Genomic DNA, 24,515 nt, shown 5'->3' on the forward strand with positions numbered 1-24,515 from the left:
CCTGAAGCAAAAAATGTAGTCAGATTGTTTGACCACTTGAGTGGTCATTTGTGCGCTCGAGTCATAAATAAGAGCATCTAGTATCTCTGTCTGCAAACTGAACTTCTGGGAAAGATATTTCATCACTCGAGCGGTGAAATGTGCGCTCGAGTGATCGGCTTATATGTTTTGCTCCGCCTTTACTCACACTGCTCAAACGGTCTTCTCAATTCTATTTATTAGAAAGTGCACCGTTTGCTGTGTTTAGGGTTTAAGTTGTCCAAATTCTAGAAGAGTAGAGTTGCCAATGTTTTCTATATAGGAGGCTATTTTTATAAGTGTTTCCTTAATGATTTGAGGGTAATTGGTAGATCTTGGTATCATCAAGGGGTTTACATTTATTCCTTTATTCACAAAAAAGAAACGTATTTTTTGGTGAATTTTGGGAAACTTGGGCTTAAAGTTTTGGTAGATTTTGGAGTGGCTTATCGTCTTGGATTCGACATCAGCATTATGGATTCAACGTTGGGCAAGACAATTCTGAGGTGAAGATAGTGGTGGAAGAGGCACATCAGGGCCTGGGTGTGGATTCGTTAGGTAATTGAAAGTACACATTTGTAATTCGTGTTTATCTTCTTAGTAAATTGTTTTGTGGTTTTGGCCCATGATTTTTTTTTTATCATAATTGGAGATGTTTCAATTGTGATTTTTTTAACGTTAAATTGTTGTGTTGATTTGTAATTGATTGTCTAATTGAGATTGGTATTCACTATTTAAAATTGAAACATAATCACAAATCAATATTTTGAGAATTTTAGATTTTTCAAAATGAAACAGCGCCATTGATACTTCAATTGCAAGGTTAACAGTTCAATCGAAAATGAAGGTTTACAATGAGGTTTTAATAAAGGTACAGAGACACTCATTATAATTAATCTCTTTTTTTTTTTTTTTTCTTCTTTTTTTCCCATAAATTTCTCTACAAATTCAAAATTCAAACACGAAATGTATACACTTTTTAAAGTTATATATATATATATATATCCTATTTTGCCTTGGTCTACGTATAATTTTTTTTTTCTTCTAAATATGATATTTTTTACATGTATGCATGATATTTATTTTATAAATTCACGCAATAAAAAAAGTAGTAAAATTTATATCTCGATCAATTATGTCAGATATTAACAAATATATCAATAAATATATTAATTAGCAACAATGATTCATCCCACTAAAAACATCACCACTAATAGCACTAATGTATTAAAAAAGTAAAAAAAAAAAAAATACAACTCCAAGACCAAAACATCATATCATTAATGGCGGGACTCACTGCCACCTAATTAGTGGGAGCACTAATTAGTGCTCCCAAGCATTTTTCATTAATTAGACATATTGTTGAGTTGGCTCTATTTGTAATGGTAGGCCTCACATGCAAGCCTTCTTTCTCATTTTATAAACAAAATTTCATTCCATCTATGAAATGTAAAACTTTAGACATACTATAACTTTAAAAAAAAAAAAAAAATGAAATAAAATATCACATAATTGAAATTTATTTTAAATATAAATTCTAGGGAAAATTATTTATAAGTCCTATTAGGGAGACTTATACTGATCTTACTAAAAAACTTATATTCTCATAAGTCATGTATGAAGTTTGTTGACACATTTACCCTCAATATTAGTTGCTAATATCATAAAGGGTATGGCTTCTGTCCAGTCCAATCCTCTGGACTGGACAGTGCTGTTGGGCCCGTGGGGGCCCACCACGGGTCCCGTTTTGATAATCTGAACCGTTCAATGTGTAGAAATCGTCGAGTACTATACGCCTGTAAAAAATCACGTTGATCGGATATCAATAGCTATGTGATCAAAACAGTTTTTTGTCAACCATTAATTTGTTCACCATCCAATTTTTTTAATATGAAACTGATTTGATCATATAGTTATCGATATCTGATCAACGTGATTTTTTACAAGCATATAGTACTCGACGAGTTCTACACGTTGACAGTTCAGATTATCAAAACGGGACCCGTGGTGGGCCCCCACGGGCCCAACAGCAGATTTCGCTATACCTTGATCAAAACAGAAGCCATACCCTATCATAAATCACTACAAGAAAAAGCAGATTTCGTGACTAAAAATAGATTTTTCGTCGCTGAAAGTAGCAGAATTAGCGACTAAAATGGAATTAGTCGCCAAAAGTGAACACTTTTGGCGACTAAAACAGTTTAGTAGCCAAATGTAGGGGTTTTAGTGACTAAAACTCAGTTTAGTCGCCGAATATACGGGGTTTTAGCAACTAAAAAAATATTAGTACCCAAAAAAGAAGGTTTTTGGCGACTAAAAACATTTAGTAGTCAAAAGTATAGGTTTTGGCGACGAAAAAATAGTTTGGTCGCCGATTATACGTGTTTTACCGACAAAAATCAATTTCGTAGCCAAAAGTGAAGCTTTTTGGCTACAAACAAAAATTTAGTAGCTAAAAGTCAAGAATTGTTGACTAAATGCAGTTTAGTCGCCCAAAGTAGAGGTTTTGGCGACTAAATTTCAGTTTAGTCGCCAAAAGTGGAGGTTTTTCGGCGGGAATGAATTTTTTTAGCGACTAAAATATAATTAGTAGCCAAAACTATACAATTGGTGACTAAAAAATAGATTTAGTCGCAAAAAGTGATCTAATTTTTTTTTAGTAAATAATTTATTTTTTTCATAAATTATATTGAATAAAAATAATTATTTTTATATATATAGCTAGATATTAATATGGGTCAATATAGTATATAAATAATATATATTGCATATATATTCATGTGGTGTTGTAGTGACATAGTGGAGAGAGTGTGTTGCTAAAGGTTTAGAATGTGGGAGAGGTTGGCGGTTTGAATCTCAGAAAAAGCAAAAAGTTGGTTTTTTTTTTCTTTCACGAAAGCACCTTTGGCGACTAAAATTTAGTCGCCAAATATGGCAATCCCGGTATTTCCTATTGTTTTTTAACTGTAATCCGAACTCGGTTCCGTAGATTTGTTGTTGTCTTATCCTCATTTCTATCCCTTACTCTTTGTTTTAGAGTTTTGGGTTGTGTTGGGCAAGTTGGGAATAAGTTGGTTGTGTTTTTAAAACTTAGAATTGTGCCCAGGTTTTGGTCTCTCCGCTCGAGCGGCGCTTTGACGCTCGAGCGGGCTTTTGTTGTTGCCTCTCCGCTCGAGTGGTAGTTTGGACGCTCGAGCGTGAATTTCCTTCTCTCAGCATTTTGGTCGTCTGCAGAAAATTCTGGGAGGGTGCATTCGGCGCTCGAGCAGATCTTTGGACGCTCGAGCGTGAACCTGTGTCTGACGCTCGAGCGGGGTGTTTTACGATCGAGCGGACATGTTTTATATCAGTCCGTGAAATCACTTTTTGAATCACTTTTCACTTTTCTTTTCTCTCTCTTACTTTCCCAAAACCAATTTTTGAGAGTTCCTCATTCTAAAACCTAACTTCTCACTAGGGTTTGATCTAGTAGGAGTGTTTTCCTCACCTTGGGCCTTTGTAAGAAGTGTGTTGATCGTCGAGAGCTTCGTTTTGATCCAAGAAATTTAGGATTTGGAGCACTTCCGAGTTTTGCTCTTCTTCTCCTTGGGTTCTACATTTGAGGTAGGGATTTCCTTGTTCTTTTCAATACTTCGCGTATAGATAGACATGTGGTAATTTTGTATTGCATGAAAATCATATCCATGTTGGATTTGTTTGAAATCATGAGAAGGAACCTAGGGTTGCGTGTTTGAAAAATGGTTATGTTATCATTGATGGTTGTTTTGGGTTAATTGGAGTGTAAATTAGCATGTTATAGTTGAAAGAAGAAAAACCTAAATTATATTTTGATTTGGTAAATTAAAATGGAGGGTAGTTAACCTATGTTGTAAATCTTTATTGTTATTGTGAGTTGGGTGAAGGTGTTAATGCCTAAGGGATTAACCATGGTTTGGAATGGGTTTGAAATGAATATAATGGACTAATATGAGTTATGGCTTTATTATCCACGGATTTGGTTTTGCGACAATAAAAGGGACGAAGTTGGTTTTGTGAAAACAAAAGGAAATGGAACTTTTTTTGTGAAATGGGAAAAGTATTTTTGAAACACGTATGAAAATTGGATTGTTGTTTCTTGAGTGTTGAACACACACATGTGAGGGATTGTATCTTTAACTACCATGTTAATGTTGTTGTTGGGTTTGTGGTCTCATAGTAATTGAGTCTTTAATAGATGTACTAAATATTTGCATCTAGAGGTTTTGTCCTTGGTCATCGATGGAGGATGGCACGGTTGTGTTGGATTGTCGTGTATGCATTATACCATTGTTGATTGAACATCGTATGTGATGAAGTGTTGAGATACATTATATATGTATACTTGCTCGGGAGGAGGTAGTTATGTGTTCATATACTTTAACACATTGCTTGTATCTTGATAGTTTATGTATATGTGTTATACATGTTGGTTATGCCCTGTTGTGTTTGGTTAGTGGTGTTATACCTTGCGCTAAAAATCAGAGGTACCGTGACCTTCCAGCTAGCGCCTGGAGAACTGACTGCGCTGAAAATCTAAGGCACCATACCATTCCAGCTAGCGCCTGGTAAACTGGCATGTTGTTGTGAGAGGTGTATCTTTGACTTACTACGCACATAGCTAATAGAGTAAAGTTTTGTTGTTGATGTTTCAGTATGTCTGAGAATATCATGGATTGTGTTGGTTACGTTTTTGGAGGGCCGAGTTGCCCCATTGGTTTATCTTATGCAAGTTGGTGAGTTGTTATCTCCCTTTTTATAACGGTGCGTGTATAGATTTGATTGTATCGGGAAGAAGCCAAAATGTCATTTTTGTCTTTTGGAAAGTATGAAGGAGAACGGATATTTTATAGAGATATATGTTTTGAAAAGGCATATCTGTGTATGTGTGGAAAATGGAAGAGAGTAGTGGGCTTAGTGAATTTATTTCCTAAGGTATTGTTAATGTTATGAAAGATTGGGACGGGGATTAATGAAAAGAAAAGAAAATTCAATCGCCTATGACGTTGGTTGAAATGGTTGTTTTCAAGAAAAGTTCATACTTATGTATATTTGTATAAATTGTCACATTACTATCCTAGTATGAGATTGAGCATTCATGAACATAGCTATCTGTAAATTGTTATTGTTGAGGGCTATGTTGAGATCCCTACTGGACTATATGTTCATCCCACGTTGTTTAATCTTTTTCAGGTGTTGAGTTGAATGTGCTACAAGATTTGGATCTTCTTATTTGTTGGCCACGGGGCCTTTCTTGTATTGGCGGAATGCCATATGTGTAAAGGGTTGCATCATTCTTCTTGATTCGTTAATGATGTAAGCCTAAGGGCAATTCATTTATTATACTCATGCTGTATTTACTTGCATACGAATGAGAGCAACGTTATTCACTTCTACGAATTGAATACGAGTTTATTTCCGCATGTTATCTCTGAAACGGAATTAAGTAAAGGAAAATGGTAATACTTCGAATAATAAAAAGTGGGGCGTGACACCAAAAGTGTTTATTTTGGGCGACTAAACGGTTTAGTCGACGATTCATAGACTATTGGCGACTAAAAGATTAGTCGCTAAATGTGTGATTTTAAAAAGTGTAAATCACTATTGGCGACTAAATCGTTGGTCGCTAAAGAGCTATTTTTTGCCGACTAAAAAAATTTTAGTCGCAATACCTCCACCGACCATATATACACAACAAAACGGGTGACTAAAAAAATTAGTCGCTGAAAGTAAAAACTCGACTTTCGGCGACTAAAAACAGACTTTTGGTGACTAAAAATTTAGTCGCCAAAGGTGCTTTTTCTTGTAGTGAATAATGGTAAAATCATATATAGGAAATTGAATATTACCATAGATTAAGTTTGTCGAACATAATGTGACATCTACATAAACGTAACGTAACGTGACCATATCAGATGAGACATTACATAAACGTAACGTGACGTGACATCTACGTAACGTAACGTGATACCTACATAACCGTAAAGTAACGTGATATCTACATAAACATAACGTGACGTGACACCTACATGAACGTAATGTGACACTTATATAAACGTAACATAACGTGTCACGTTACGTTTCGCAAACTTACGAGGTTTTTTATTTTTTTAATTGAATGTGAAAATGTTACTTTCTATGGTAACATTCAATTTCATATATATGGTTTTGCCATTATAGTGTACAATAGTATATTAATACCATTATTTACAACTTATAGGATCTTGTGGAATACATTCCTATTTAAATAAAACTTGAGACTCTATAAATAATTACACAAGACTTAACATAACATAGGTATTCGAAATAGGACTTATAAACAACTCTCCCTAAATTCTATTATATAAAAATTAAATTTCGACCATCCATTTTCTGAGTTCCTATCTTTCCTAATATCTGACTAGTTTAAAAGAAGTCTTTGTCCTATAGCATTGAAATACCCACATGTCATTTTCTGTGTAGAGAAACCATGAAACTTCCATTCCCTTCCCAATCGCAAGAACATTTCCCTCCATTATCTTTTCTAAAAAATCACCAAGAAAATCCAAACTGTTGAAAAACATCTGTTTTTGTCTTGGAAAAAAGTAACATGCTCTGCCCAAAAAGTAAAAAAGAAAATAAAGAAAGAATGAAAGAAAGACACATGCCACTTTCCAAGACATTAGTAGTTTCCAAAATTCCAAGTCTAGGGGGGCTTAGCATATAAGTAAAAGAATATGCACTAAGGGTCCTGTTTGGCTACCAAGAAAGCATGGCAACAGATTTTCCGGACCGGCAGGTTGGCCGGAAAGTTGGCCAGCCGCTGCCAACACCACCACCAAGGACTAAGTGCCCGGCACCATTTTTATCGAAAACTTATGATCTTTTGGAGGAGGAAGAAGCAGAAAGAGTGAGGAGGAGATCAGAAGCACATGGTGGTGGTGATGGTAGTGGTGGAGGGAGGAGGGTGGTGACGTGGAATGGGGAGGGTACTGGATTTGTTGTATGGTCTCCGGCGGAGTTCTCGGAGCTCATGTTGCCTAGGTACTTCAAGCACAACAATTTCTCAAGCTTCATTCGCCAACTTAACACCTATGTGAGTACTCTCTCTCTCTCTCTCTCTCTCTCTCTCATATTCATCTATTCAAAGACACTCAAAACACCTCTCCCTCTCTCTCTCTCTCTCTCTCTCTCGTATTCATCTGTTCAAAAATACTCAAAAAAACACACAAAGCTTGAAATTTTAATCCTTGAGCTCTAAAATTGCCTTTGTATGATTAGAAAGCAAAATTTGTGAAAGAAAAAGAGATAGAAAAGAAAATATATCTTTTTGCGAATTTTTTATTAAGATAAAAATTTACAAGAGAAAGATAGAGAAATTTGAAATTTTAATTATAGATATAGGTCTTAATAATTAGATTTTATTTCCATCAAGTCTTATTGAAAATAAGTCTTAATAAAATCATCGCTAAAAATAATTTTATTGTGATGATTGTTTGCATAAGTCGTTAAACTTCGACAATTAGTAGCTTTTTTGTTACGATTTGTATAAATTGTCGCTAAAATTTACAATTAGTGACTTTATCTGTGACGAATTTTTTAAATTTTCGTTGAAAGTTGAAAATTAGTGATATTTTTTGACGATTTTTTTTAAACAATCGTTCAAACTTACAATTAGCGACATTTTTTGTGACAATTTTTAAACTATTGCTGAAAATTAATAATTAGTGACATTTTTTTAATAGTGTTTGATGAAAAACACCATTAATTATTATCAGACCTATTGGATAATTAGTCCATCTATTATGACCTACACATTAGTTTCTCTAAATTTAAATTTTCTTGTGTTTTTTTTATTTATTTATATTTTATAAGAAATTAAAAAGTTAATTCAAATGTTAATATCGGTTGTAAAAAAAATACTAAGGAAAAATTAGATATAAAAACAACTTTAAGATTTGAGTCTTATAACGAAATAAATCATGAATTTTTAATTTTATTAATTTAAATCAGCCCCCCACGTGGAGGTGGGGGTGCTGGGGGTCCTTCCCTGCTGGGGGTCTCCAGCAGGGCCGTAATAAAAAATATAGATATTTTTTAGTCATTAAACTCAATGAAAACTGGTATTTTAGACATTTTTCATACACCTAATTGAGTTTAATGATTAAATACTATTTTCCGTCAATTTTACTTAATAAAAATAAGAAAATAATTTCAATTGAAAGCAAATTAAAAAATTAGGATTTAAAATGATAAAATTAAAAAATCATAATTTATTTTGTTACAAGACTCGAACCCCGAGATTTTTTTATTATATCCCCCATTAATTTTTCTTGTAGTTTTTAGGAAAAATTACATGTCAGTGGCATTTTTACAAAATAATTATAGATTTATGAAAATATATATAATTTTAATTATTAATACTCATAAAATTTACCACTTATCTGAAATTATTTTTATAAAATTACACTGAAATCTTATATCCCTAGTTTTTACCATGGTCACTTTCTACCACTTCCATCTTAAACAAATTCACCCTTAAAGAAAAAAATTACAATGCTCAAAAAAGATATGTGAAAAGTTATCAAGAAATGAAATGTGTGATAGAAATTCAAATTTAGTGTGATTTGTAAATACAATACATTTTTTTAAAAATAATTTTTGAATTACGTTTTTGAACTTAGTAAGATTATTGTATTTAGAATGAACAAGTATGATCAATAGGCCTTTTGCTACAATTCTAATTCTCATCACCATATCTAATCAAAGTTTGTTGTTTATTTATTGAGGGATAATACATAAATAGAAAATATTTTATAAAAAAATCTATACAGAATGAGGTGACAAATGTGTGCCCCTTCATTTTAAAATAAAATACTCATTAAAATAATTTACAATTTTTAAAATGTACAAATCATGTTATTGTTTTCAAAGTTGAATGTGACAACTCTGGTTCAACTTTGGATATTCAAATCTTGGACCTTGATATTAACGTGTCTTTTAATGACCATTGATGCATAGTGTGTAAGAGTTGAATTGATATTTGATAGCCTAAGATGGGAGTTGTAATTTTTTCTTATTTTTCTTTTTGATAAAGTGCAATTTTTATTTATTCATTTATTGAGATTTATGAATGAAGTTGCTAAAAGAAAGACAAATGCTAACGAGTAGTCATTGTTTATTATCAGAATATAGGTGAAAAGTATTTTAAAAATAGATGAATTGGTAAAATTAGTTTTAAAATTAATAAAAGGTATTATGAAATTAATGGAAAAATGTTTCATATTCTTTTATTATTGAGATATGGGAGCAAAACTATTTTAGAAATAGGTGAAAAGCTTAAAATTAATTTTGAATCAGTGAAAAATGTTTTGAAAATGAAAAGTGCCTTGTCATCTTGTTTAACTATGAAGAAAAGTAAGTATATTATTTTGAAAAAAAACTTACTCATACAAATTTTTTTCTATAGAATATTTGTTGTTAGAATAATATGACAATGATATTTTTGTAATTGAATTTTATTTAAATGGACAATTTATTTTAAAACGATAAGTCTCAATGCAACTGTAGATTTTATCTGTTTATAAATTACTATTCTTATTTTAGACTTTCTTTTTCTTTTTTTCTTTTTTTTTTTTTTGTGTGTGTCCCCTTCTTTGAGAACTCTTATTTTAGACATTGGTGGAGCATATGAAGCATAGTACATGATGATAGTGCTGTGGTTGAATCCTTGCTAACCTATAGAAGCATATTAGTCAAACAATGGTACCCCAACAAGGTATTGGTTTGAAAACAATGTTCCTTGAGGGTCAAAAGAATCACCCTCTCATGCCTTTTACTTTTCCTTTCAAAACCCATGTAACTTTGACTTAATTTGATGAATATATGATCCTTGGAATATGAACACCAATCAAGACCACATTTTATGGCAACCCTTATGAATTACATAGATTTAAGAAGTATTTGTCACACATCATCTATTTGCATAGAAATAAATCATAAAATTAAGAAAAATGCTTGGGAGCAGTAATTAGTGCTCCCACTAATTAGGTGGCAGTGGGTCCCGCTATTAATGATGTGATGTTTTGATCTTAGAGTTGTATTTTTTTTTTTTTTTTTACTTTTTTAATGCATTAGTGCTATTAGTGGTAATATTTTTAGTAGGATGAATCATTGTTGTAAAATTAATCACAACTTTCCCATAGGATGTGAAATTAAAAAAACATGAGTCCCACCCTATATAAAAGAATTTCTTCTTCTATTTTTTCTTTGTCACACTAAGGCATATCCTTTTAGCCTAAACTTACATAAAGTAATGCTACGTATATGTCATCTTTATTTTCATCGTCTTTGATTAAGATCATACAGCCTTGCATTGTGACAAAGCTAGGGGTGGGCTAAGGTGCCATGGCCCCTCCTAAGTTTTTCAACATTTTTCTATTATCTCTTTTAATATATATATATATATATATATATGCTAATGTCATTTGTTGTTTTGTTGATTATATAGTCCAAAATTGTATGAAATAACTAAGATAAGTATCAAGTAACAACTCATATAAATTCATTATTTTTTCTTACTTTCTAAAGATAACTTACCTATTTTAGGATAAATTACACTTATCTCCTAACAAATACAAAAACCTTCCATGTGGTTTTAATAATTACAAAATTTTTCTTTACTTTTGCTAACAATATCAAGATTCTCCCAATCCATTAATTTAACACAAACGTCGTTATTTTTCTATCCAAAATGACCATATTACCCCTTTGAACTAATAAACTATTTAAATAAAAAATTTCACTCACCTCCCTTGAGGTTTTACATATATATTATTAAAGATCCATGCATATTTTAACTTAACACCATAATTGTTTAATATAAGACTATGATAATTAATACAATATTTATAAGACTTATTTCACACTATATAAACAACGAAATATTTATCAATTTTAATTAATGCGTTTATTATTTAATTTTTTTTCTTTTCTTTTTTCAAGTTGAAACAAATGGATTTTTTTTTCCTGGAATTTGTCCTACTTATTTATTCATATGTAAGAAAATTATTTATCCCTAAATTGTTACGATATTATTAACAAATTTTAATTTTTATCTTTGAGTCATTAAATTTTTAGTCGATGCGTATTTTAAAAAAACATAGGTTATTCTTACTTGATTAAAAAAATAAAAAATAAATATACAAATAAAAAATTCTAATTGCTTCACAATAAATTAAAATTAGTTGATAGGGAATGGAAAATTAAGAAATCATTTGAGAATAATAAATAATTCAAACAATTTCTCATTTCTTACATCTAAAAATAAAAATAATCTTTACTTGAATGAAGAAATTATTTTAGAATACTAAAATACTCAATTAATTTGTTGTATGATACTTAAAATATATTTCTACATCTTTATTTTTCTCATTTAAATTATTTTTATTAAATTAAATCTTAAAATTAATTTCTCACCTTCATTAATGGTTAAATTTTTACTTTATTTTTAATTTTTCTATTAATATTTATAGCGAAGTGTTATTATTTAATTTTACTTCTTCCGTATATCTAATACTTATATAATTTTATTGTCAAGACTGAGAAATCAGGATCTAATACTAATTTTAACACACAACGAAATAAAATATTTTCTAAAGAAAAAATTATAAATGTAATTTAATTACCTTTTTAAATATATATGAAATTATTGTTTATTTTTCATATTTTTTTTAAAATATAAATATAATTTCTTAACTGTATTTTTTTCTACAAGAATTTTTTGAACTTTCATAAACAAAAATAAAAAATAAAAAAATATTCAACCATAAGGTATTTTAATATTTAATTTAATAAAAATAGTTTAAATGAGATAAATAAAGATGGAGAAATAGATTTTAAGTATCAGACATAACAAATTAATTAAGTGTTCTATTATTCTCAAATAATTTCTCCATTCAAGGAAAGATTAATTTTAATTTTGGTTGTAAGAAGTGACAAATTGTTTGAATTGTTTATTATTCTCAAATGATTTCTTGATATGTCATTCCCTATTAACTAATTTTAATTCATTGTGAGGTGATTAAATTTTTTTTACTTCTATTTTTATTTTTATAATCATATAAGAAATATTAACCTGTGTTTTTTTAAATATGCATTGACTAGAAATTTAATGGCTCATAGATAAAAATTAAAATTTAAGAATAATATATGATTGAGAAAAGATAAAATAATAATTTTTTTACATATGAATAAATAAGTGATACAAATTTCCCGGAAAAAAATAAATCTATTTATTTTAACTTAAAAAAAATTCAAATAATAAATGCAGTACTTAAAATAATAAATTTTAGGTCATTTAAGTGGTGTGAAATAAGTATTATATCAAATTATTAAAATGTTATCTAACATTAATTTTTGAGAGATTATTTATTTTTAAGTATTTTATCAAAAAAATGAATAATGTCTTAACAATTTAAATATTTTATTTAATATTGCATGCAGTTTAAGAATTTTATTAAATAATGGCAAAATATGTATGTGTTTTTAATAATATATATGCAAAACATCAAGAAAGGTGAGTGGAATTTCTCATTTAAATAGATAAAGTAATTAATGGGTAATTTTGTAATTTTTAGTATGACATCAGTATGACATCAGCAAATTCTATTAAATAGCCTAATAATAGAGGAAAACAATAGTTTCAAAAGTAAAAGAGATTAATGTAATTATTAAAACTAAAAAAAAAAAAAAAGTCACTGTAATTGTCAGTGACCTTAATGTTGTGTTTGGTTGAGGGATTTGAGGAGGGATTTGGAAAGGGAAATGGAAAAGGTAGGTGAAATATGAATAAAATATGCCTAAATTTCACATAGTTTCACACACCTTTTCCCTTTTCTTTTCTAAATCCCTCCCCAAATCCTCCAACCAAACACACCATAAAGGAGTTAAGTGTAATTTACCCTTACTTTTATTACTCGGCGGTATAAAAAAATTTTGACTTCGTCCCAGTGACGCATGGATAAAGAGACGAATGACACAACATGAGCTTGATGCAGTTGTTTGGGATTATTTTTTTAGTGCATTTTTAATGTAAAAAAGCTACTAATATTTTTGGGAAATTATTAAAAAAATTTACTTGAGTAAAAAAGTTGATGTGATAGTTAATTTTTATCTGATGACAAACAATTTTTTTGACTTTTTAATTTTTTTAATCAAAAAGTTGATTGTTTAGCACATTCCCAAAGCTCAGCTCTAACACTACAACCCAAAAAACTAGGGATTCAAGAAAACTGCATCAAAAAGATGGGAATTTCAGCATGAGAAGTTCCAAAGGGGACGCCGAGATCTGCTTGTGGAGATCAGCAGAAAAAAAGGTGAGCCCAGCGCCTTTCCGGCATACCTCAGAGCAGCCGGAGAGAATGAAAACGCAGAAGAGGAAAACAATCGTTTGCTACTCATGGAAGAGAACAAGAACCTAAGGAAAGAAAGAATAGAATTAGAATTGCAAATAGAGCATTTCAAAGCACTACAGACACACTTGTTTGAATGCCTTTCTCACTACATCAACAATCCCCAGGCTAAAGTGAGAAGGTTATGTTAGAAGTGTGCGCCCGCGCATATGTATTGAGGGTAAATGAGAAAAGAAAGAAAATGTTGAACAGTGTTTGTCTCGTTGCCATGGTCGTAGATGACATGGGATCCACTATATCGAGAATTCATGTTTTGCTGTATTCAATGCATTTCCAGCTGCATAATTATGTCTCGAAATTTTCGTGTTTTGAAATTTCTATTATATTGTACGGTTTGAAGTACAATAAGTACAAGAACAGAGATTTTGGATTCAGATGATCTTTGGCTGGTCATGGAATTACACCATCCAGCATTTTGATCCCAGAATCTCAAATGTTAATACTCAGTGGGTTCAAATCAAATAATGAACATTTCTTCTAAACTTTGTTGGGTCTTGTCACAGTGAAATATGAACAACTTCAATGGAGACTGGCCTTGGAAGGGTCATTTGGTGTTGTACGTATATGTGTCCATCCCCATGTCATCTCCACGTCAGCCTTCTGGGAGTTTGTTGATGCCATGTAGCAGCCTCACAAGGCAATACACAGGCCAATGACGAGCCACCACATATGCTCATCTAATGATATATTGTCATTTCTCCACCATTTGTATTTGAGGCCATGAAATTATTAGACCCCTGCTATCGGTTGAACACACCACCAACCTGAAATTATTAAAAAACCTGATAATTACTCCTAGGCAAGGCATCTCCAAGATCTCATCTCCATATCTCACTCCTAAGATCTCACTCCACCACGTACCTCCAAATGAGATCCACACGCGAGATCCGTCATACGATCAGTGAACCTCCAGCTTATACTTGGCTCCTTACGCAATATGTCTCCAATTTACACTTGGCTCTGAAATAACCTAGGTCCACTCTGGATGATTGAATAACTTGTGGCTGAGGCTAGAGTTGAGGGATCGTCAAGATTACCGCTCAAGGAGACTTGACAAATCCCACATGGGAGAGGATTTTCTGAGGCATGTGATGTGTTTGCGACTTGTAACTTGCAACTACAATGTGTACATCTTTCATGCCAGACATTTGTATCATAACACGTGATACTGTCACAAGGATACAAGAGATCTGCTGACCCCTTGATACTATTAGGATCCGTTGACTCCTCTCGATCCTTTTACGAGATTCCTCCTATATAAAGTAGTCTCCCCCAAGTAACGAATCAAGCCATCAACACATCACATAACTATTTATGGCTTAGAAGACCTTCAACACATCACATAACTCTCACCAGCTCAAAAGTCCACTGCCACACACACTCTCTCTCTCTCTTCTAAGAGTGCCTCAACTCTCTCCTCCAGCTTCGATGATCTTGTGTCAGCTAAACACCTACCATCTTTCCAGATCTTGTTCAAGCCACCTCGGACACCATCACTCACATTACACTCCACTTGGATAGAGTGATACTCGCTTTGCATGACATTTCATGGAAAAACAATCTTCTCCAAGTCTCTTCGACATTCGGACTATAGCTCCCTCATTTCATACTTCACTATCCACAAGTGTCCACTTGGTCTTCTCTTCAAGGCCGTCAATAAAATTTTAATATTTATTTTCTACACCAATTATAATTAATAGATTTTTTGACATAAGGATGCTATGTATAAACTCCATGGATTTCACCACTTTTTTCATCTCTTTACATGAATCTACACAACAAATGCCATATCTACATAAAAAAGCTATCATATCCACAAAATATGATGTGCCCCGTTATCCTTTAAATACGATGAACCCATACACATATATCACTTGTTATGTGAATCCACATGAATTGTGAAAAAAAGATATCAGTAATATTCATTTGGTCACATGTTATTTTTCTTTTTCTTGCCAATCAGAGACTCTTCATTTCCCTGTCCACTCTCGCTCTTCATTTTCTTCTCACGCGTGCACTCAAGTTGGGAGTGCAAATATATAGATGAAAAAAATAATCTTATGTCACCGGACCGGATAATAAACATCACATGTATTTTTCACCTCCATAGAACGAAATATACTAGTATATACATTAGTGATTATCCATTTAAAAAACACAAGCACACAAATCTAACATAGGTCCATACTTGCTATTAGCTCCATCCATAAGGTCAAAATTTCAACAACACAGCAAGCAATAATCTCAACAATATAGCTCAGAAGTACCACAAACAAGTTGCAGCAACAGATTACATCAGTTAAAAACACTCAGACACCTAAAGATGATGACAAACATTAATGTGAGAAATATATAGTAGAGTTTTGGATCATGTATGATTGTGACTTAATATGCATTTCAGCAGACGACTAAAAAAAACCTGGAGTTCGAGTTTTGTCGCACATTACCCAATGGAATGGCAGCATAGCTATTCAGATAGGGTAGATTTGAGCTCGCCGTTGTTGTGCATCTCCATTACAATGTCACAACCTCCTATCAACTCACCTTTGTAGTAAAGCTGTGGAAAGGTTGGCCAGTTTGAGAAGGTCTTTAGCCCCTGCCTCACTTCCTCATTAGTCAGTATATCAAAGGACCCGAAAGTCACACCCTCATTTCTTAGGGCATCCACTACTTTGGAGCTGAAACCACATTTTGGGCCGTCTGGGGTGCCCTTCATGAAAAGCATCACTGGCGAAGAATTAATCAATTTCTTCAGACGGTCCTCAAGAGTTTCCTTCTGAGAAATCCCTTTCTCGGCTAAGACCTTCTTAAGTTCCCCACTCCTTTGCATCTCCAACACGATGTCTGATCCACCAATTAGTTCACCACTTATGTAGAGTTGAGGATAGCTTGACCAATTCGAGTAAACTTTGAGACCTTGTCGAACTTCATCATCAGTAAGAATGTCAACACTCTTAAAATCCACTTTTTCTTGTTGAAGAATTTCAACTACCTTCCGGCTGAATCTGCATTGGGGTTCATCTGGTTTTCCCTTCATAAATAGCATGACTGGGCTTGAATTGGTCAGACTTTCGAGTCGAGAGGTCAGGGTTGCACTCAAGCCAGTGGATTCAGAGATGCCACCCTTACCACCAACATTTTTGGTCACTTTTGCCTCGTTAGAATCATAGATCTCAACACCGTGATCTCTGAAAACTTCTTTTAGTTCACCATTATCATGCATAGCAATTACTATGTCACACCCACCGAGGAGCTCTCCCTTGCAGTAGAGCTGAGGAAATGTTGGCCAGTTGGAGAACTTCTTCAACCCCTCACGAACCTCATTGTCTGTCAGGATATCGAAGGTTCCAAATTGGACCTTCTCTTCCTTTAAAATGTCAATAACTTTTCGGCTAAAACCACACTTGGGCTCTTCAGGACTGCCTTTCATGAAGAGCATGATGGCATGAGAGTCAACAAGTTTCTGGAGTTGCTTTTTCAATCCATCACGAAGTCCAGATGCCAATTGGCTTTCCACCTGAGATGAGCCATTTTCTTTAGCCAAATCCTTGACTGTTTCCAGGATCATGGGTCCTGCAGCCATCCCCAGGCTGGCAGGAGCTGCAGGTTCCCCTAGGGTGATTGACCCTGCAACTTTGGCAACTTTGTTGGCCAAACTAGACGGATCTGCACCCTCTAAAGTATCAACAGCTTTACCATCCTAACAAAAGAAAAAAAGTATATTTGAAGACATGACAGGATTTATAGTGGGAAGAAAATCTTGGGGAAAAAGGAGACAGGAATTCACCCATAACAAACAAGTTCAGAATTCAAATTCAGAGTATTTATATTTATACAAGCAAATATGACGGACTTACGGCAAAGAGTTAGTAAGACAGTAAGCATCCAAAGTTTCCCAAGTTATTGGTTTTTTCAAGGGAAAGGTAAGATTTAACTTATCCATATTGTTCCAGAAAAAAATGCAGATTTGCCAAGCAAATCAGAGCTTCTCATCAACAATAGCTGATCTTTCTTTTTCCATTTTTATTTTGGTAGCTAAATTCTTTGAGCCTTTAATTACATATAGAAATTATAAGCTTTTGATTCTACTATTAAAATTTAGGAAAAAATCACTTTGGCCCCCTCAAACTATCACACTTGTGTCATGTTACTCCTTGATCACACTTTACCCCCAAACCGTTAATAAGGTTAATCTTTTTGATGGATTATCACACTCGATGGCACACCGTGATTAATTGAGGGTATTGATTCACACTGGCATCTGGACTTAGTGATTAATTGAGAGACAAATATCCAAATACCATATAACAAAACACAACCAATTGTTTGGAAAACATTCAATAAAACACAAAATAAAACCAATTGTAGCAAACTATGAAGCATGGACATGGACACGGACATGAGATACGGCAATTTCCAAAAAATGGGGACACAGACACAGCGGGGGACACATGGAGTTTTATTTTGTACATTTTTATGTGTTATGTAGATCCATATTACATTCATCCTAAATCAAAATTAACAACCACTAACATAGTAACATTAATTCAATAAATATAACCACTGCATTTAAACAAATTAATAGATCATCTCATAATAAACTATAACAAGAACTAAGACGAGAAGGGGAAAACATTCAACATCCGACAATATTTTTCACAAAAGCATTAAATAAGAGAGGCAAAAAAAACAAAAGAGCCCCGCCGTGTCCCATGACGTGTTCCCAAATGTACACGTGTGTCCCCAAATGTACACGCGTGTCCTGACTGTGTCCCCTACAAAAAAATCATTAAATTAAAGGGACACGTCATCTGGCGTGTCCCGTACGTGTCCTCGGCGTGTCCACGTGTTGGACACCGCCACGACACCAATTTTGGAGTGTCCATACTTCATAGGTAGCAAATCACTTTCTCTAACTATAGCAAAATTAAACAAATCGTGTGTACAAATACTTGTGTGTTCCAACAAGTGTGATATTCAATAAAATATTAACTTCATTGACAGTTTGGGGTAAAGTGAACTATTGTCAATAGTTTAAGGGAGTAATTGTTCAAATTGGTAGTTCAGGGGACAAAATGACGCAAGTGTGATAGTTTGAGGGCGAAAAATGAATTTTTCCCTAAAATTTAAAAACACTGTTCTTGCTTTGGAAATCAAACATGCACATCCACCACAGGAGCAGCAGAAACCTGCACGAGAAGAGATGTTTTATTTATTTATTTATTTATTTACATGTTGCTTGAGAAGAGATCTTAAGAACTATTACAATATGGTCATTTCTTTCAACCCACTGCCCAAAGGGAAGATGGAACAACCATCCACATCTTGATATTCTTAATCCATCATACTAACTATAAAAGAAAATATAATTCTTATTCAATCACTTTTCAGAAGCTAGATAAGTATAACGATTTCCTCACCGATTTCCTTGTTCCAAATGAACTTCGCATGAAACAAATAAAAACTTACAAAGGAAAGAAAGAAAAGAAACTGATCAAAAAAACAAAAAATTGCCCATTAAACTTACCTTGCAGAAAACAAAAAATGGCACAGCAGAAACCGAATAAGTCTCAGAGATCTCAGGTTGTTCTTCAGCTTCAACCTACAATATACAGACAAAGCAAAACGTAAAAAGAGAATAGCATCATTCAACCACAGTATAAATGATACCATATAACAAGAGAAATGTTGCAGACATGTGACTGATTCATATATATAAGAGAAGAAGAAACATTTCAAAACTATGCCAACTAAGTTTCCAAACCATAAGATATAAACAAGACATCATGCACATAAGAAAATCATTTAACCATCCCAGAGAATCTTCTCATCCTTCATTTTAATATTTTCTTGCCGATTGGAACATCTCAGGGAGTGATACTACCCGTTGAAGACGAGCCATCAAAAAAAAAAAAACAAAATATGAAGATTCGAGGTCAAACAAAAACGAGGTGCCAGTTCAAAGTGAATGTTATGGTGTGTGATTAATTTTTTTTACAAAAATGGAAACAACAAGTTTAAGCACATCAAAACTAGGAAACATGGAAAGTAGACAGTAGACTAAACTAACTGGCCATTGTACACAAAATTAAGCTGCTAAACTTTGAATCTGTGACATTTTCAACATAAAACCAAGCCAGTGAAGATTCTAGTCTACTAATTCATATATTTCCATATCAATAGCTACAACATCCACAGTTCTGGTGCACTGTTTAATGAAATACCAATTAAAAAAAGAAGAAGAAGGTAATCACAGACTCATAGAACTACAGCAAAGAAAAAGCTGCATGATTCTATGTGGTAAAATATAAAGTTTTAAGCAAACCTCCATTTCAGAAATTAAATAAAAAGAAGGGAAATTTGTTATAGCAAACCTTTCCTTCTTTTTTATCCTCTTCTTATACTTCAAATTAATGGGCTTTTTTGGTTTGTATCTCAAGATAAATGTTTCTTATGATTCTCTCCTTGTTTTCCCTGCCCTGTTGAATGCATTGGACCACCTCAAAAACAAGTTGCACTTAAGTTGTAGGTAGTGTGGCCTCAAGGGTTTAGTATTTATCTTGTGCAAGTCTTCACAGAAGACAATACAGACCTTTGTTTCATTTCAATTAAAACAAATATGCCACAAAGAATATTGCTCCTAACATTGGGCCAGACTCACTTTAATTGCCTTCACCAATGCCAACATATTTGACACAGCTAACTAGAACCAAAATAGAATCAATCCATACCTCAACAACGTAGCACCCGAAGCATTAACCTTTGCAATAACTAATTGACGGGACTACTTCTTGCTAAGCTTTAAATGAATAACAATTTAAAATCGTCATGTCTCAAATACATTCGAACAAGATTGTTTTTTTCTATAAGCCAATAACATCAAAGGTCCTTCAACACAATAAATAACTTCAGCATTAGATTTCTCAATCTCTAGGCAACTCTCCTTTGAACATATGTTACATTAATCTTGCCAGTGTTAGGCAATGTAACCAGTGCATTAGACCTTCCAGTTGTCTCCATAAACCACTTAGAAAGAATTCTTACAATTGGACAAATTTTTATGTACACAACAATTTCCTTCTCATATTTAAATATATTCCACTTTGTATGTCTAATGCTGATAAAAATTGGCTTTTATCCAAGAACTTCATTAATGCTATAAAAACAACAATCATGATATAACTCAAAATAGTTGTACTAAAATTTGCCCATGTTGAGAGTCTTGTAAACTAGAGGTACCCTTACTTAAATGAAGATAACCTAAAAAGCATGGACATGCGAACATGCAATTTTTGAGGACACGTGCAAAGCATATAATTTTATAGATTTATTACATTTTGTAATTTTAAATATTTAATATTTATTTTATGTCAAAAAATTAATTTTATCAAAAATTTTAACCTTAAGTATGCTATTTTAGTATAAAAAATAAAAATAAATAAATAAAACTAAAAACATCAATTTTTTTCAAAAAATGGTCCTTGGAGTGTCCACAGCGTGTTCGACTCCATCCGGCATGTCCGACAAGTGTTTGGAGTGTGTTCATGTCCGACATGTGTCGGACACCTGTACGTGACCTCTAGAGAGAGATGTCGATGCTTCATAGAAGATAACATTAGTGCCATCAAACACATAAATTGGCAGTGATCATCAGGGTAGGTTTGAATTGTTGTTCTTCATCCTTAACTTAATCATAGGAGGTAAAAATTTGTGCATGTGATTAAAAATTCGGGAAAGTTGGTGAATTACCAATCACCAGTGACTGTTAACTTCTTTATAAAGAATTTATTTTTGCCAAGTCAAGTTTTGAAAAAATGCCAAGAACTTTCAAAGAAACATAAATAGATAAATAAATAAAAATGAGTACAAAAAAGCCCCACAGTAGAAATATATATCGAAAGAATGGCATTCCTTCACTTACGTGGAAAATCAGGGAAAACCCTAAACCTCAAATAATTTCCATGGGAAAACTATTTAATGGTTTCACTAAATCCCATCTGTTTTTATAGTCATCCCTGTGATAACTAAGCCCTTAACGCTCCGTTTGTTTAGTCGAAATTTTTTTTTTGAAAAATACTTCATATTTTTTAGCATTTGGTACAATCGAAAACGAAGTCAATAAAAAATATTTTTTATAGTAAACGGAAAACAAGGCCATTTGAGTAAAAAATGTTTTACATTTTTAAAAGACAAAAAATATTTTCTCGACTAAAATACCAATGCCCCCAAACTACCACCACCACTATCACCTCTACCACCACACTGCCATCACCGCAGCCACCACCACCATCACCATTTCCATTACCACAACCACCTCCGCCTCCAACTTCACCCCACTACCACCACCAAAACATATTCTCGACAAAAAAATTCCTAAACAATATTTTTCATCCAAACAAACGGGGCGTAATTTGTAAAGTAAAAACCAAAAACAACCTACTTTGGGAGAAAATGTTAAAACAGCTGGCTAAACCCTAGTTAATCAGAATGATCACTAGTAAACTACATCTGATTATTGCAGTAATCGATTAAATTCGCTATACTATCGAAAAACAAACGGAATCAACAAATTACACAGTTAAATTACTAGGAAAAAAAAAATCATTAGGGTTTTATGAAGCGCATAGAACAAAGCTCAATCAATGACAACTCTTGTAGATACACAACATGTATCATATCACAGAAATCAATCATTATATGTATAGATATAGTGAGAGAGAGAGTGAGAGAGAGAGAGAGAGAGAGAGTACACGGAGGAAGTGGGAGAGGGGAAAATCGGTGGATAGATGAGAGAAGACTTGGTCCATCTGCTTGGAAGCATCGCACCAAGAGGCCCAGAAGTGAAGGATAACAGGTGAGCCATCGCCGATCACGCTATCAAGCTCCTTCTTTGACTGTACATCTTTCACAGACCCACCCATGATTCTCTCTCTCTCTCTCTCTCTTCCTCAATTCAATTCAAGCAAAGAAAATCAGAGAAAGCTCGAAATGGGAAAGATAACGAGTTGCGTAGACAGAGATGGCGGGGTTTGTGACGGAGGAGAGAGGGGAGAGAGGGACGTGTTTGGAGTCTTTGGAAATTGGGTTGATGAGTTGCTTCCCTAAAAGCCCAAAAAGCTCTTAGCAAAGCCTCGTCAAAAGCCCATAACTCGTGGGCCAAAATAGCCCATCCGGCTTTATCCTGGCCCTCAAATATATGACTTGGGTATGGGTCAAAGTTGACAAGTGGGTGTGCCCATAAGAGGCCCAATGGCCTTTTTGGAGCCCGGAAAGCCTGTGGTACTGTTTGGCTTAGTTTTTTAAAAGAATTTTGAGTTTTAAGTTTTCAATTATATGTTGAAAGATAAGTTGTTGAAAAAAGTTTTGAAATTGAAAATTTATTTTGTTATGAATTTTGAAATGATTTGTAACTTTTTTTTTTTTTTTGGTAGTTGAATAGATTGGTATGAAAAAATTTAATTAATTAATGTGTAGAATGTGAGAAAATGAGAGATAAGAGAGAAAAAGTAATTGATTGATTTATTAATAAATTAAAAAAAAAAGAGCAAAGAGGAGAGAGAAAAAATAATTTTAAAAAGAATTTTGCAAATTTGTTAGCCAAACATGTTTTTGATTTTTTTGATCTAAATGTTAATTTAAAAACTAAACTAAACGTTGCCTCTATTTTTATTTTTTTTTTCTTATTTCTTTTCTCTCCCTATTTTTTTTTAAGTCTTGTTTGGGAATTGATTTTTTTAGTAAGCTATTCAATTTTTTTGACAAAACATGAGATGAAAAAAGTTAAATGTATTTGATAATGACTTTTCTTCATTGTATCAAAAATTATAAATTAATAAGATGTTTTAACTTTTTTCCAATGCCAGAAAACTAGGTTGCCAAGCCAACATATGCATTTTTAGTAAGACAACAAATTAAAAAAATGAGTAGCATATCAAATATAAAATTAATAATTATATTTTCACGAAATTAGAGATACATAAAATTTATAGCATAATAGATGTATTAGCGTAATTTTGTATTTCAATACATAATGAAATTATCATATTTAATTTAATAAAAAAAATTAAAAAAATACATTATAAATGAAATTATCATTTACCATGGTAAGAGAAATGATCATTCTATAGAGAATCATAAAGAATGACCATTCATTTTATCTCGTTCTAGTGAAACAAAGTATTAGGCCATGTTTGTTTACTGGTTTGAAAAGGGGATTGAATTACTAATTTGTAGGCTTAATCAAAAGCATATTTGGTTGAAACAAAAATATGAAATTAAAAAAGTCCCATGGGACCATCGGGAATGGATCATCAAAAGCATATTAGGTTGAAAATTTGTTAACCAAATGTGTTTTTGATTTTTTGATCCAAATGTTAATTTAAAAATTAAACCAAAGGTTACTTGTATTTAGGGGTGTTCGCGGATCGGTTTTGTGCGGTTTGCGGTTCGGTTTTGACCCGCCCGCATCTATGCGGTTTAGGAAAAAGTCAACCCGCAACCGCCCGCAGTGCGGTTTGCGGTTTGTGCGGATAGGGTTTGTAAATGTGCGGGCGGTTCCGGGCGGTTTGCGGTTTACACTTTTTTCTTTAAAAATTAATTTTTAAGTTTTTTTTTCCCATCGAATTTAGGCATTAGATTCATTTTATATATTTGTGATCAATTGATAACAATTTTCTAATGAGTTTACAAATAAAAATTGAATATCACTAGTATTTTTGTCATGAAAAAAATGTATATCAATGCATTAAAGGTTGTACTCAATTAGAATTGTCAATTCAGTAATCAATAATCAAACTAGAAGCTTCATCGATCACCAGAAGAAAATTTTTATTAGAAAAAAGTGGATGAGACATCAATGAAAATCATATAAGAAACCAAGTTTAAGACTTGATAATTCTACGACATTAAGAAAGTTGAGAAATACTTAAAAATAAGGATCCTAGTGTCATAGAGAATATAATGGTGCTCCTGTTAAAGTTACAAAGTTGGTATATAAAAAATAATATTAATAATACTAATTAAAGTGCGGGC

The 24,515-nt window shown here is 32.7% G+C and overlaps 2 protein-coding genes across 2 annotated transcripts; one reads left to right on the forward strand and one right to left on the reverse strand.

Annotated features, from left to right (window-relative positions):
- The first annotated feature begins 6,466 nt into the window (after positions 1-6,466).
- Positions 6,467-13,966, forward strand: LOC114292308 (heat stress transcription factor A-2e). Its single transcript, XM_082886757.1, has 2 exons — positions 6,467-7,108; positions 13,292-13,966. The coding sequence occupies exons 1-2, from the start codon at positions 6,785-6,787 to the stop codon at positions 13,613-13,615; spliced, it is 648 nt and encodes a 215-aa protein (XP_082742883.1). The 5' UTR covers positions 6,467-6,784; the 3' UTR covers positions 13,616-13,966.
- A 1,690-nt stretch (positions 13,967-15,656) lies between these two features.
- LOC114292307 (monothiol glutaredoxin-S17) lies at positions 15,657-22,595 on the reverse strand. Its single transcript, XM_028236226.2, has 3 exons — positions 22,235-22,595; positions 19,012-19,086; positions 15,657-17,184 (listed from the first exon to the last, which is right to left on the reverse strand). The coding sequence occupies exons 1-3, from the start codon at positions 22,403-22,405 to the stop codon at positions 15,952-15,954; spliced, it is 1,479 nt and encodes a 492-aa protein (XP_028092027.2). The 5' UTR covers positions 22,406-22,595; the 3' UTR covers positions 15,657-15,951.
- Between the last annotated feature and the right edge of the window lie 1,920 nt (positions 22,596-24,515).

This window comes from Camellia sinensis, chromosome 9 (assembly GCF_055761805.1).
Source record: "Camellia sinensis isolate YWXY chromosome 9, ASM5576180v1, whole genome shotgun sequence".
Classification (NCBI taxonomy): domain Eukaryota; kingdom Viridiplantae; phylum Streptophyta; class Magnoliopsida; order Ericales; family Theaceae; genus Camellia; species Camellia sinensis.

Bases quoted from the DNA above. Each gene is read 5' to 3' on its own strand.
- LOC114292308 (XM_082886757.1), top strand. From the start codon at position 6,785: ATGGCAACAGATTTTCCGGACCGGCAGGTTGGCCGGAAAGTTGGCCAG. The intron at 7,109-13,291 runs GTGAGTACTCTC...CCAAAAAACTAG, and splicing joins TTCGCCAACTTAACACCTAT to GGATTCAAGAAAACTGCATC.
- LOC114292307 (XM_028236226.2), bottom strand. From the start codon at position 22,405: ATGGGTGGGTCTGTGAAAGATGTACAGTCAAAGAAGGAGCTTGATAGC. The intron at 19,087-22,234 runs GTACTCTCTCTC...TGTATATTGTAG, and splicing joins CCCTCTCCCACTTCCTCCGT to GTTGAAGCTGAAGAACAACC. The intron at 17,185-19,011 runs GTAAGTTTAATG...TTCTTTTGTTAG, and splicing joins CATTTTTTGTTTTCTGCAAG to GATGGTAAAGCTGTTGATAC.